Raw genomic sequence first — 15,852 nt, forward strand, 5'->3', positions numbered from 1 at the left:
CAGGTAAAATCCAACCACAAAGGAATATTGGTTGAATTCTTTGGGCAAAATCTAATCAGGTGTGTGTGTGTGTGTGTGTGTGTGTGTGTGTGTGTGTGTGTGTGAGAGAGAGAGAGAGAGAGAGAGAGACAGAGAGAGAGAGAGAGAGAGAGAACTTACATGTAAAGACAACAGGGTGCACACGCAAGGCCAGAAGTAGGTTGATCCGGCCCTGCTTGCTTGCTGTGAATCATCAGGAAGGAAAAACATTTTTACACAATAATAACAGAGCCGCATATGAATCTAATTTTCATATAATCAGATATAATCATGACTTTAAATATTGTCAGTACAAGTGCAGGATTTAGTCTTCACCAACTCTGTTCAGGTCTTAGTATTTATTTGTCTTGTTTTCATTAATTTATTATGCATGTGACTTACTTAATAGTACTGCCCAGTGTTGTTGTTTTTTACTGTAAGGCACATACTGTATTACTTTACAAAACAGTAACAAACTGGTTAAAGGATCATAAAACAATAACGGTTTGATATTCAAAGGACAATATCAACAAAAAGCCTTGAATTAAATACAGCAATAGAGTGAATTGCACATAAAATCCTGCCTACATTCTAATATAAACACTATTAATGTCGATACAGTCATCTACCTGTAGGTGTCACTTGCATACACTTGATGGCGCTATTGCTGCATGTTTATAAAGCTGCTGCTTGGTCGTTATGATCTTTCTCTGTCTTAGACCAGCGAACCATATTGCTGCTGTTTGTATTTTACAGTCTCTGCCCAGGGAACTCCTCCGACGATTACTTTCTTATTTTCAGCTAACTGGACTTTTCCTCAGATTTATCTGAATCCGAGCAGCAACGAGGTTTCTGCTGGGAGAACTATCCTCATTTAAAAACATGCACAATCAGAAATAACTGTAAAACAATCAGAGATAACTGTAAACATACATGTACATTATATCATAGTATAATCAAATCTTATGCTGTGATATCTTACAGTATCGTAGATAGATAATAGACTCATTGCTCTTCAAGTTAATTGTATTTTGTCTGAGTTTTACTTTTTTGCTGTTGTTGTTTCTTTTTAAGATAAAATACTTGCAATGAATATATAGCATTTTATTAATCCTTTTTAAATATACCAGAATGAATAGACACCGTTTTGGAAAGGACTACACAAACTTGGGTACCTCCCCATAGATGAACTTCTCCTGCTTATTGTCCTGATATGGTGTCACCTACAGTATGTCTATTATTGAACACACCCCTTGCCTCTTTGCAAGTCTGGGGATGTGATTGGCCTTGATCCACATGACCACGTGTCCATCCCATCTATGTGTGAATACCCCATTGGCTGACAAGCTGTATGTTTGTATATGATTGGTTGTATGTTATATATTTTTTTCACTTTTGTACGTGAATTTTTTGTTGTTTCACATCCATCTTATTGAAATATTCTATGTTATGTGCTGTACACTGACCCTGATGAAGTAAGAAAAGCAAAAGAGAGTGGATTGCTCTCATTGGACTACCATGCATACAGTAAATAAAGGTTGAATTAATAAATACACCAATAAATAAATAAATAAAATATAGCAGTGACTCAGTCTGTTTAATTTATGTTTATGACAAGTCAAAATGTCTGCCGTGAAAACTGTTGTCTATTGTCTGTCCTTCTGCTTGAACATTAAAGCTTGTATCTGTGTGAATTGGTATATACATATATATATATATATATATATTCATCATTGAAAACACTGATTGGGAGCTTCAGTATGACTGAACTTTGTAGGATTCATGTGATTGTCAGGCAGCTCAAATATTTCTATTTTTCTGATTAGCATCTTGTTTCAGAGGATGTTTGCGATTGAATCACTCTGGAGAAAAGGTCAAACCATGAGTCATTACTCACCTTACATGTATCTACCTCTGCAAAACAACCATACATATACTAAGACAAGACTTATTCAAATGGTTTGCAAATATTCTCTCTGTTGAACTGGGAGGAAAGGATGACGTCGGGGTCATCAGGTTAACATGAATGAACCCACAACAGACACTGGGTGGTGCTCATGGTTGCCTTCATATATTTAAACTATTTAGTCTGTTCCACATGTTTACTGGTATAAAAATACATGAGTTCCCTTGTGTTCTTACAGATTTTTTAAAAATGTTTTTATAATGAAAAGTCTTTTGACTTCAAACCAGCAAACCAGCAATCTGCAAACCAGGCAGATTCTTTTAATCTGTCTCTAAAATATTTTAAGACATTACTGAGCGGCCCAGTTTATCTCCAAAAAATGACAGACTTGAGAAACCAGTATAACATCTTTATTGAGATGATGAGTTTTGGACAAAATCATAAATTATTGATTCGTCAGTGGTGTTTCTTTTGGCAACATTACAAGTTTTTGTGATTAAGAAACAATTAAAACCATTACATCTATAACATGATGAACAGTGTTACTGTGTAAATGCTGTTAAGAATTTCAAATGGATTGAATTTAAATGGCAGACTTCCAGGTTGTCACAGTTGCTCTACTTCTTGCTTGCCCCCATCACCACTTGATTGCACACTAAAGTCATTGTAGTGACCATAATCATAAACTCATTGAAGTCCACTTGACCATCGCCGTTGAAATCCAGTTCAGACATAAACTTATCAAGTTCTGCTGGGTCCTTGCATGCCTAAAACAGAAGCAGGGTGATGAAAATCCAACCAAAGAGAATTAATTTTACAAGACTGAAGACACATAACACTTACAAGCCTCAAATACACTTTTTTTTTTAAAACACTTTTTTGAATTGTACCACTTACTCATAATAGTTTGGTCATCTTGAGATAAAAAGGCACTAAGGTCACTTATGCATTCATTTTCCATACTCTGCTATTATTGAACAATAATATCCAATAGACATAATATCTACAGAGCAGCTGGGAAAATTGAAAAGTATTAAGAGACAAACTAACACACTGTTAGTTTTGGCCTTTTTGCAGATTTAATTAAAAAAAGTAAAATGGTTTATCATTAAATAAGTAATGTGCAGGGACTGAAGTTTTGCACTGAAAATGTGTTAAAAAGAACACTCACTGATGCGAAGTTGGGGAATTCTGTCTTGAGCAGGGTCTTCAGCTCTTTTTTGTCCAGCTGGGTGGGATCTCCTCCTTTTGAGGCATAGGAGTGGAACAATTCGATGAGGCCGATCATACCCTGTTCAACTTTGGTAGCCATGTTTTCAGTCTTGCAATCAAAGCCTAGAAAGACAATTCAAGAGAGTCACAAATCAACAACTGTAGTTATGAAATGGCATTTTATTGTCATTTATTAGAGCTGTAGAAAGCTAAAGAGTAAATATTTTGTGTAGCTGGAGGAAAAACAATTCAGTGTTGTTAATAATAATATATTATTCACTTTAATAACTTAACATATCCCTGTTTTATAATTCACATGGCTTTCTTCCTTCTCTCTAAGTTACACTTGACTTGCCTTCAGCTCACAAGTTTAGTTTTAATTTTAGTCTCTAACTTTCATTTTTAATTACTGCAGTCTTTGAAGCTTGTTTGAATCTTTTGTTATTTGCATTTTTAATGAAAAAAACTTATGTACTTTAATGTATGCTTTCTCAGTTGCACACTAAATTGTAATACTAGTTGGATAATCCAGTATAAATGCAACAGAGGACCCACTAATAATAATAATAATAATAATAATAATAATAATAATATGTAGTCTGGTTGTACGATGAGGACAACAGACAGACATCCTGCCGGGCAGGTTGCACAGAGATTTTAACTTGTGACTTTCCTTATGTTGCACGTACAGCGTTGTGCCTTCAAGGCGTTACACTGAACTGAAGAGATTTTGGTCCTCTTTCATTATAAAGACTGTTTACAGACAAAACAGGCTGAGGCATGTACAGCGTTTTGAAAATGTTAAAAAAAAAACAAAAAAAACCTGTGATGCCACATTAACATTCTTCTATAATCCATAAACATATTTACAAGTCTCACCTCAGATCTGACTGTTTTAAATATTGAAGGTTTGAAGCTAACATGATAGAAAACCAACAGCAGGAACTCACCTGGATACTGGCAGTATAAGGAGTAGGAAGTGGAAGTGGCTTCAGCTCTTATCCCATCAGTTATATAGACTTCCCTCCTTTGAGAAAAAAAAAAAGAAAAACAGATGGGTGCCTCCCTCCAGACAGGTGAGTCACCTGGTATGTAAAATGCAACCAAAGGCTGTTTATTCTGCACAGCAAACAGACCTTTAAGAAAAAAAAGCTGTTGGTGAAAGGACATTAGGTGAGGCAGGCTTGTAAGCCAGCATGAATAAAATCATGTTTAGTTTTACCTTTTTCACCTTTTTCACTTTGCACACATCTTCAGCTTGGATGAAAACTTCAATGTTTCCTGTAATATAAATTCTACAAAAAAGCATATGTGAGGAGTTGTGTAATAAAAGGCTATTTGGTGGGTTGTATTACAGGTATGAGTCATCCACACCCCCACCCCACACTGCAAATACACCACAGTCTCTCTCCACCTGGTCGATTTAAAGGGTTGGTTCAGCCAAATGACAAAGAAAACACTCATTCTTTCTGGCTACAGACTAAAAATCACTGGGATAAAATTTTACCCAGCTTGGGTCAATATATCACCAACACAATACTCAAGACATTTTTTTAATCCAAAAGAGAGAGGAACAAAAACACAACATGTGACCACAAACAAACAATACATTTCTGACAGTTTTTAGCTAAAGCTTGTTGTGTGTAACACTGGTTTAAAAACAGACTGTTACTGGGTAATGTTAACCCAGTGTTGTGCTGAACCCCCAAAAAAATCTTAACCCAGTGACTTTTAATGTGTATGCTGATTTTTTTGAGATATCTGCCTCTTTTATTCACATTCTGGTAGAATCCCTGTGTTGGTTTTCACACACATACACAAATAAAAATACATAGCATCTTTTTTGCAGTTAATTAAAAAACAAAAAAAGTTGATATCCTGGGTAGCGTTGTCTGGTTTAGCTACTGGTCCAGCTCCTTGACCATAGACATTTGTGGAGTAATCCAAAAGGAAGGGGAACGAAAACGTAAGATGTGACCACAAACGAACAAATTATAGCAAAGCAGAAAGTAATATTTGGCAAGATAAGAGATATAATCATACAGCTTAGCAGCAATAGAAATTGCAAAACTAATACCCAAATATTAAAAGTAGGGCTATAAGCCCTATCAAATGTCATTTTCATTTTCACCTACTTGGTTAGAAAGCTTGACTAATCGACTAATTAGCAAAACAGGTTAAACCAGCCAAATCTTTGTTTTTATTTAATTATACCTCCCAGAGTATGACGCTAATCCTTTTAGCATCCTCCATTCACTTACATGAAACAGTTAGCATTAGCTTAAACGTTTTGCTATTAACTACCAAATCTATCAAATGGACCCTACTTGGTTGAAAGTTTGAATAATCCACTAACTAACACACTAGGTTAGACCACCTGAAACTGTGTTTTTATTTACTATACCCCCCGGAGTATGACGTTAATCGATTTAGCATCTTCCATTCACTTACATGAAATGGTTAGCATTAACTGTTCTATTCAAAACTTTTGAGCTTATTGTCAACTACCCCAGTGGTCTACTAGTTATCTTGACTAATCGGCTAACTAGCAGACTAGAGTAGACCACACATATCTGTTTTTATTGAACTATACCTCCCAGACTATGAAGCTAAGTGTTTTAGCATCTTTCATTCACTTACATGAAACGGTTAGCATTAGCATTACTATGCTACACTTTTGAGCTACTTATCCACTCCGTGATTAATACAGATTTGGGTGGTGTACCCAAGTCTGCTAGTTAGCTTAACACAGTAACTTTCAAACCATATCAGGCTAATTTGAATTCTCATTCTATCTAAAAGCAAAGAAAAGTGCACTGCATTGTTTTCTCATGAGGAGATGAGAGTAAGTGTTGTGAAATCAGCCACGTCAATCATCTTTCTCCTGAATATGATTGGGCAGGTATTTATTACATAATAAATTCCCTTGCTTAGCCGCGCCTAACTGCAACCCAGTGACAAGGGAAGGGAGAGAAACTTTCTAAAGAATTACATACACTATGTAAAAGGCTATGTTCTCATACTTTTCAGGTGTTTACTATATGCACATTAGATCTCAAATTACATAATTAATAGCCAAACATGGATTTGCCTTTCCAGGGGCTTTAAGTAGTTTAGAGTATAGAAAATATATAGACACACTTGTGATCTCTTAGTAATGCCTGAAGAGGTAAAAATATCCAGTATTTCACTTATTTGAAGGATTTTAGAGTCACAAAGTATCCAGTAATTCACTTACTTCACTTCAGTAGGCCAGTTGTTTGCATGTTTTGAGCAGTTTCTCTGAAACAAACCTGCCCCAAGCCAGGTGTGCAAATTTGACAGTTCATATTACTATTAGATTTGATTTCTGTGGTTTGAAAAGTAGACTGAATGCCTTTACTTGTTTGTGTAACCACACCTGTCTTTTGTTGTTGGCACTGGTGCAGTAATGATTTGCGTGGGAAGTTCAGAGCATCCGTCACAATTGTGAGAATGTTTTTTTTTTCTTTGTGTGTTTTGTTATGTTATAGGGTTTGTTCCCTGAGTTAAACAACATCCATTGTAACTGACATGAGTTCAAACTGAGAGCACCTCCTGTATAAAGGAGGAGATTTTGACTCTGCCATTGTAGACTTTGTGGCTCTATAATGGAGTCACACAGTTTCCTTGTTTGCTGCCATGAAAAGGTCAAAATGCCAACAACACTTGTTGTACAAAGAACAAGTGGCAACTACCACGGCTTGAGGCTGAAGCCAATGAGGGAGTACCACATTGCTAGATGCTAGGAGCTAGATGCTCCAGCTGACTCATTCAAAAAGCATCGACTTCTCTCTAGAAATACTAAGTCAACAATTTCTTTAAACTAGTCATTCTGGTCTCAGTTGTTAAATTCAGACCCTCTAATAAGTGTGCTGGTGGTCATTTTGGATACTCCATTAGTAGTAGTAGTGGGCGTTGATTGACAGCTGTGATTGACAGTTGGCTCACCTGCTGCTCTCCCTGGCTCCAGGACTCAAACTTGGTCAGAGGGTTGTCGCAATATTTCAGTAAGTTTAATCTTACTTGATTACAATACCTGCCACTGTTAGCACAAAAGTACCTAACATCAGCCCTGTGTGCACCACTCAGTGTTCCCAGTAAGCTAGCATTCACTTTGGCCTGAGGTAGCTTTCAGAGCAAAAAGGGCAACATCCTGCACTCCTTATTCAGAAGATCCTGGTTACTGATGCAAAAGATGGTGCTGACAATAAGCAACAACTCTGGGCTTCAAACCAATGGGTGACATCACACCTTGCTAAGTCCAGCTTTATATATAGTCTATGATAAAGAACAACTTTATTGTGAGACCAACAAAATTCTGACTAACCTATGTGAAGTTGTGTCAGATCGCCACCACCCTTTGGACATGTGCCATAGTTCCTCCAGCTCTTAGCAGACAGGGGCAGGCTGCAGCATAGGCCACATAGACAATTGCCAAGGGCGCCAAATGAGGTGGGTGGCGTAAAATAAGTAGGACGTCTTTGTTCATTTTTATTTTATTTTCAAACCATATGTATCAATATTTAGGTCTGAAAATCCAATTTTCTTTCAGGGTGGGGCGTAATAATCTAAATAATGTAATTTTGGCTATTATCTTGCAGCCCTATTAGGAGGTACTACTGATTAACTTTTTTTTAATCCATATGTTAAGTTCTAGGTCTGGAGGTACTATTGTTGCATTTTGTTCAGTTCTTTTATGAAATTTTTGTCAATGTGAATGTTTTTAATTTTAAAAAATGCAGTGTCAATGTCCCTTATAATTCTATACAAGTTGTTTTTGAATAAGCCATTTCTTGTTGTTATTGTAGGCATAATTGTATGTATTATTGCGTACAGTTCAATTCAAGTTCAATTGTAAAACAAGGGGTGTTGCAGTGTTGGGGAGCGATGGGGTTTAGGGCGGTGGCGGAAGTGGGGGCTCCAAATTAAAATCTTGCTCAGGACACCAACAGAGTCAAGGCCGACCCTGCTAGCAAGCTTTGTCACTTTAACCTAAACATATCTGATTTTTGGGTATTTGCTGACAAGACTAAACTAGGTATTCATCACTAAATAACAAACAAAGTTAAAACTGGGGTAGCAAAATTCTTATTTATTTTTGTTATTCCTGTATCAGGACTGTGAGTTTGTGGTTTGCTTAGGTTTGACTCCTTATTGTTGCATTGAGTATGGCACCACATTTCTCCAAGTGTGCCCCGCCCACTTCAAACCAGCAAGAAGAGCACAGAGAAAAACACAAATGTAGAAATGTCTCATTAAATAATCAAAGCAATCTGAACTTAAAAGAATTGGGACTAACATCCTGAATGTATCAGCTCCACACTCCAAAGTGATACAGCTTCTTGGTGTTGCAAAAGGTTCAACAGACAACCAACATAAGCTTTTTATGCACTGACAGACAGTATGAAGGCCAGTGAGAGACACTACAGAGCTTACATTGTTTTCAGTCAAACATGTTTAGACCAGTTTTAAGGGCGTATCCTTCTTTATATAGTACGGCACGGTAGAATACTCTCATGTGGTTTGTTTAATATTGTGTGAAGCAGGATGAACCTGCTCTGCTAGTAACATCACAAACATGGTCTTGGTGTGAGGTCAGTTAAGGAAAGACACACTTTTCTGCAGGAGACCTGAATTTGTGTCTCAATACAGACTTTCATCAACTATAACTATGATGATGATGACAGTATAATAGGACCATCGTTCTGGGTTTACAACCTAAGATTTCACCACATTTCTCTCAAGATTGTCAACTTTTGACAATCTTTCTGGAGTGGCATCGGTGTAAAGGATAGCTTTAGGATTATTCCCATTTTTCTCAATTCGTCATACACATCAAACCAATTCAACAACCTAATTTACACCCTATTTCAACATAACTCCATCAAAAAACAACTAAAAGATCAAGCGTGGTGTTATACCACACATACCATACCTTACCATTGGTATGAATTAGTCATATGTTTGTATTACTACTCAAACATGTCTTTTTCTGTTTCTTTGTGTCATCTCCAGTGAGGAGTTTAAAGAACGCAACACAATTTGGGATATGTGTGTGATATGTTTGTTTTGTAAACTGGGACACAGCTTAGGTTGTTTGTGTGACCTTTTCTCCAAACTACACCGATCATTTCTAAGATTGCATCTGAACAAAGGAGCGAGCCGTAACCGAATAACTCTTTGCAAGGATGCACGCCCTGAAGCGGGATAATCATTTCATAAGAGCTTCCTTCAGAGTGCTGCTGAATGCATTTGCAGCCTCGGTGTCTATCTGCTGCCGTCTGGTGGTGGCAGGGTAGATTTATATAGGTATAGTAGACAAACCTTTTATCTACAGTCTGTGCTCGCGGCTGCAGTATCATGACACCAGAGCTTGTGTTTCTGGTGAGTTTCACCTTAAATGCCTGTCAGACAAGCTGCTGATGCATAATTGAAGAAGCTTCACGACTTTGTAAGGGCCTGTATTGAGTTTCTCCAAACTGCATTGTGCGCTGTCCTTTTCAGGGCTGCGTTTAACCTTAAATGCTTCTCCTCCCTACTTGTGTTAATGAAGAGGCCGCCTCCGTCAGGCTCTGCAACCCTGGCACACTTTATGTGTTGCAATTTGAGTCAATCTGTGCATTTCATTAGGCTTGGCTGCAATCTGTTTTTTTTTTTTTTTGTCAATATCCTCAGTGTCACTTTCAAATAACATTAAAAATTCAGTCTTCAGCAAAGAGCTCTCAAATGTTGACATTTCTCTTTAAGTAACTTGGAAGGATACACCATGCATATTTTCAGTAATTTTCAAGACTCTGCAAATAGTTTCTTGCCAGACATTTATCTAAAAACTGGGCCCTTTGCTTTGAATACTTTTGTTTTTTTACTGGTCATCAGACTAAATTGGACATTATTCATTCTTTCTGATATGAGGAAAGCTTATCTGTAATCTGACCAAGTTATATTAATAGATAAGGAAAATAATTTCATGCTTACCAAATTTATACTGAAAGCTGTATGTGTAACAATGTAGTTGTAGTGAAAATGAAAAAGATTACATTTCCACCATGAAATCCTGTGTTTTGCTAATCTTCTCACATCAGAGGAATGACACTACTGAATCACACTGAAAAAAGGTAAAACCAGGAGTTATTAAGCACCTGATGTACTAATGTAACTTTATACAAAGACAAGGACCAATTCAGAGAGGGATTTAACTAGACCAAATTGGTTTAATATTTTGCAAATGCTCTCATAATTGCATGAAAGCCTCTGTTGCCTGCAGCGCATTCTTTTAATGAATGTATTTATTTATTTTTTTATCTGTCAGTGACTTTACAGTACTCCTCCTTTGAAATGCACAGATATAATGTGTCTGACGAAGGACAGGCGACGTTTCAGAGCCTGCAGGACTGATGTCATTTATTGTACCTGGCTCAGTGAAAAGCAGAACAAAAAAAAAGGAGGAGCAGAGCTGCTGGGTGAGCAGCGTGCCATTGAACTGGGAGGAAAGGATGACGTCAGGACCAACAGGCTGAGTAACCAACAACAGACACTGGGTGGTGCCCAAGGCTGCCTTCATGTAGTAGACCTACATGTTTACTGGTCTTATTTTACTCATGTGTCATAGTGATCTTTGAAAAAAATATTTAATGGGACAGATTTCTCTAGCATGTGCTTGTGATAGGTGTTAAAACAATACCTCCTAAAATAACAGACATGTGGAAACAGGATTACATCTTTATTTATGCAAGTCTTTTGAAGGACATAAAAATATCAAGTTGGTCATCAGTGATGAGTCTTTTGCAACATTACAAGGTGCTGTTATTATTGATTTAAACATTTACGTCCCTAACATTGTTAGTATATAAACTGTGTTAAGAAAGGGGTCATTGATTTAATGTAAAATAACAGATTTTCAGGCTTTCTGTTTGTCGTTGCTTTTGCAGTGGTCTTCGAAGAATTCATTGCAGGCGACAGTCAGCGCAGCGACCAGAACAACAAACTCCTGGAACTCTAATTCTTGGTCTCCGTTTTCATCCAAGTCGCTCATAATCTTGTCGATCCCTCCCGGGTCATTGCAGCCCTAAAAAAAAAAAAAAAAAAAAAAAAAAAAAAAAAAAGAGGCGTCAATGAAAATGAAAATGGAACCAGAGAGAAATTTGTTTTACAAGATCAAATTCTAATGGCAACTACACACACTTACAAGCCTTAGAAATCTGAAGTTCCCAGGTGTTAAGGTACAATATCCAGTCATCATAGCCATTCCCAAAATGCTGCAGACCATAATAGTAATGGGCCTTTTTCATCTGAATAGATAACTGTTTGATAACTGACTGTACTATTTACATTGCACTTTGATACAGGCCTGATATTACATTCAGGTACCTTGCTGGTCACTAAAGGGTTTGACTACATTCAAATTTAAACAGCATGTGAGAGGTTAACTGTGCCACAATTCAGAAGCTGTCTCCTTTGAGTTCTATGGAGGAAACCAAAAGTTCCTGGAAACCTTAGATAGCTCAGGGAGTAGGGTGTAGTTATCGGATATGCATCTAGGTGGCGTATGCCTACAGCTTGAAGCAGAAGGACACAATGACAAAAGATAACTAGAGGAAATGTATCACATCTCAAGGAGAGTACTTTGAAGGCAATTAGAGAGGTACTTGAACATTTTGAGACTAAATACATCAGGTAAATTACAACAAAACTCTTGCACCCCATAGCAAACAAACAAAGCTCCTGCTCTCTGATGATCACTTTAACAAAATTTTTGTCCTTGAACCTTAAGCAGGTGAAATTTGATATGAATCTGATGGAACAAATAATCGGTGTGCGGGTTTCTTTTGTGTCTACACAGTTGAAACAAACAGACTGAACTGAATGAACTAACATTCATTTGAAATCATTCGTTGGTACCCCATAACCCATTGCAGGTCAGTTAATTAATGATGCATTCATGTAGTCCTTGTCGACTTACAGAGTCTGGGAATATGACTTAACCATGTTGTACCAATCATGAGTCTGCATTCAGGTGGTTATAAGTTGCTGACCACATGAATTGAAACTAGTCCTCTGCTTTCTAAGGGTTTTATATTCTGAATGTAGTTTTAGCAGGATGCCTCAGAGGAGGGATACCTTGAATTTGGCCATCAGACATCAGCAACGATAACCTCATGAGATCACGGCGGCTGCAGTTTTCCGAACCACTATTATCTGCTCTCGACTGCTGTAAGACCTCAATGCACAATGGGAAATGCCCGGCTTTCCCCTGATCTAAGAGCTAAATGTCTAAGATGTTTGTTTGGTAGAAATTCTTGATTTTCTGTTTAATTGTAAACACTGCATGTCTTTTTTAGGTCTATAAAAGGTTTAGTCTGTTAACAAAATAAACAGTCTGTGGTTGAGTCCAGAGAAGCTGAATAAATTAAGTAGTAAAACCTTAGTGGTATTTAAGTCTTCTAAGTATCATTTGTTGCATTTTAAGTATTGTGAATGGCAAATAACTTTTGGTTACATGTGTGGGGGAAATATTTGTGTACCACGGGTCATTATCTGGTCATTTTTCTATCCTTGGAGCAGTACATGACCTGTCTATTTCAGAGCGGTTCATCTCTCTGTCTACTGAGGTTGGCTGGGATATGCAGCTGTCCTGATAACCAAAGTTAGGTGGAGATATGCTATGCTTTGTGCAGACTGGTCAGACTGGTCTCCTTTTTGACTGGATAGCAAGTAACCTGTGTACAGACTACGTGACTTCAGTTAACTTCAGTCACTGTAGTGTCTTGTTCATACTTCACTAACCAGTAGAGGCATAGATTTGTGACATTAGGATTCTTAACATAACATCAAGTCTGTAAAGATTTCTATTTTGCTTCCCAGTTCAGTCAAGATACTCACCGCCATGAAGTCTGAGAGTTCGTGCTGTAACAGGGTCTTCAGCTCCGCTTTGCTCAGCTTGTATTTGTCGCCTTCTTTTGACGAATAGGAGTGGAACACTTGGATGAGGCCCTCTATGGCCTGTTCCAGCTGGGAGCTCATTTTTCAGTCGTACACTTAATGCCTGGAAGGACAAAAAAAAAAAAAATCAAGAGAGTCACAATTAAAAAAAACAGGCATAACAGATGAAGAAATCATTCAAAAAGACAGATTGGACAAGATCATTTTAAAATTTGTAAGCAGAGAACCAGCAGCCTCTGACACCTCCATCAACTCCGTTACTGGTACAGAAGGTGTCCATGAATGCTGAAAGATAAGTGATTTTTCTTTCCAGCAGGAGGCTGAACGGGAAAAAACTAAATAAATTCACTGCAGATATCAGGTTGTCAGTGATGTTATTTTTAAAAGGAGGTGGAGTTGACGGGCAGAGAATGTGAGGGTTCAGTGAAGGTTTATGGAATTTGCAGAAGAAAATGCTGCAGGAGGGAGCCCAGTCTGAGCACAACTAACAGACGATATAAAGGGATGTGTGAGTGTGCATAAACGCTCGGTGTAGTTTATAGGATGTCTGACAACCTTAGCCACCATTAAATATTTTTAGATAAACATGTATTTATGCACGTTTCTGACAACTTAACAGATTAAATAAAGTAGGAATGTCAGGCTGTTTGTTTCAATGGATTCATGTCTACATCAGGCAAATGCTTATTTCCTCATTCATTCGTTCATCACTCCTCAACACTTGAGTAACCTGAAAACCAATTTTGTTTTCTGATACAGTTACATGTGTGAGTGTCACCTGTAGGCCTAGTGTTACAAAAAGGAACCATAGAAAAACTCAAATATTCATCTTTTCTTGGCTCATAGTCAGAAACAGGAAGAGAATCATCAGCCTCAATAGCAATAAAACACGTGTTACAAAATGAGACGTTCAAATAATACCCGAATAAGTAAATAATAAAGTGACAAATCAATTAATGCAACAAAAAAAAAAGACTGATTCTTGTACATTGAAGTGAAGTACACTCACAAACTGTGTTTTAAGTGATTTCTAAAAACCTGTTTGTTGTGCCTGTGCTTGTCAAAAACTTCATTTTGAGAGACACCATGCAGAGATGAATGTTTCACAATCTGTTTTGTCCTGTGGTGGTGGTGGGGGGAGCATCAATCATCAATCTGTTGATTGTGGTGGGTAATTGCATAAACATAAGAGAGAGAAATCCCTTGAGTACTTACAAAAAAATAACAGCAAGAGCTACATGTCTTTCCTTTTGCGCTATTAAAAAGGCTGCAAATCAATCAGTGTGCTCCAGTCTTGTCTCTAACGTCTTCCCCTTAAATAATGAAATCATAAACAAAGAATGTGACCATATCTTGTGTGTGTGTGTGTGTGTTTAATAATTGAACTTCTGTATCAAACCTGCTGATGCTTGTGTGAAACTCAGCTCAAGGCCAAATAAAATACAGATGGAGAAGGTCAGGCATGACAGCCGGAGTTAAAACAGTTTTAATCTAACCTTACACCTGCCCTTCACTACTAAGACACCTGAGAAGCTGCCACGGGGGGGGGGGGGGGGGGGAGTGGAGCACAAAGGACAGACCCCCTGCAGGGCAGCCTGTACATAAAGTAGATTTAGATCGAGGCTTGCATTACGTTACATAACCTACCTGATGCCTTCACGCTGATGATTAACTCTTAAGAGCTTGGTCATATTTCATCATTTATACTGCGATGATTCTTATCTGGCCTATATGAGGGGAGACGTGCTCTCATCCATTATTCAGGCTGCTCTATACCTGTATGTGTGTGTGTGACTCTATGAATAACTTCAGAGTTTCAGAACAAGATATGAGAGGCTACATAATGTTTTCTTGAATAATGTGGCGCCATCCCCTTGATTAGTTTCGATGATTGCCGTTAATCATTTACTCCCGCCGCGATCAGCGAGCTAATTAAAAAGGCTTTGAATGTCAAATTAATTAACTGAAGCAGAGAGTAAAGCATGCAGCTTTCGGAAATGTTCAAAAACAGGCCGAGATACCATTCCACATGAAAGTCATAGAACAAAATAATTAAAAAAAAAAACTCCTATCAGTTTGCACGTTTTATCATATTTTTTTCTCCATTGGTGGACTTTTGAACTTTCACCTCTCATAACTGACGGTTTTAATCTTTTGCATTTAGTTTCGGAACACAACACAATTAAATAGCACACAAGCACAAACATCATTGACTCACCTGAACCGCTGAAGCTGAAAGGTGCTGCAGGAAGTGGATTCAGCTCTCATCTCATCAGTTATATGGGCTCCTCTCACCTGCGTGCAAATGAATCTGAATGATAGGCGCCTCCCTCCGGACAGCAGCAACATCACCTCCTGCACAGGTGAACCGTCTGGCCTTGTAAGGTAACCACAGGCGATTTATGGCTACTGCTCAGCACAAAAGACGCTTTTCACTGCTGATATTTTGACCTTGTCATAGCAGGACAGCTGTGACTAACAGCTATCTGAGTGTGTTTCTGGGTGTGCAAATATGCATGTATGGTTATAACGACATCACCATCACCACCCACCAAGATTATATGGAAAACTGAGCATCAGGTGACTCATCCTGAGCATGAGAGATGGAATAATTACTCACCCTGTAAGAGCTGTTGGTTACACTGCACAAAAAATACACACACTCCTCAGTTATAAGAATAACAATAACAAATATATAGCAGAATAAAACTGCCAGATTATGAACCTGGATGATTAATGCTTTAATAACTGGGAAT

At 37.8% G+C, this 15,852-nt stretch overlaps 1 protein-coding gene and 1 long non-coding RNA gene across 2 annotated transcripts; both read right to left on the minus strand.

The window, feature by feature from the left end:
• Nucleotides 1-3,106: 3,106 nt before the first annotated feature.
• Nucleotides 3,107-6,407, minus strand: LOC137190834 (uncharacterized). The gene is made up of 4 exons (XR_010930294.1): nucleotides 5,777-6,407; nucleotides 4,359-4,431; nucleotides 4,087-4,160; nucleotides 3,107-3,259 (listed from the first exon to the last, which is right to left on the minus strand). It is a non-coding gene; the product is annotated as an uncharacterized lncRNA (long non-coding RNA).
• A 4,455-nt stretch (nucleotides 6,408-10,862) lies between these two features.
• Nucleotides 10,863-15,458, minus strand: s100a1 (S100 calcium binding protein A1). The gene is made up of 3 exons (XM_067600509.1): nucleotides 15,315-15,458; nucleotides 13,037-13,199; nucleotides 10,863-11,222 (listed from the first exon to the last, which is right to left on the minus strand). The coding sequence occupies exons 2-3, from the start codon at nucleotides 13,175-13,177 to the stop codon at nucleotides 11,055-11,057; spliced, it is 309 nt and encodes a 102-aa protein (XP_067456610.1). The 5' UTR covers nucleotides 13,178-13,199; nucleotides 15,315-15,458; the 3' UTR covers nucleotides 10,863-11,054.
• Nucleotides 15,459-15,852: the final 394 nt, after the last annotated feature.

Source organism: Thunnus thynnus, chromosome 10 (assembly GCF_963924715.1).
Source record: "Thunnus thynnus chromosome 10, fThuThy2.1, whole genome shotgun sequence".
Taxonomy (NCBI): domain Eukaryota; kingdom Metazoa; phylum Chordata; class Actinopteri; order Scombriformes; family Scombridae; genus Thunnus; species Thunnus thynnus.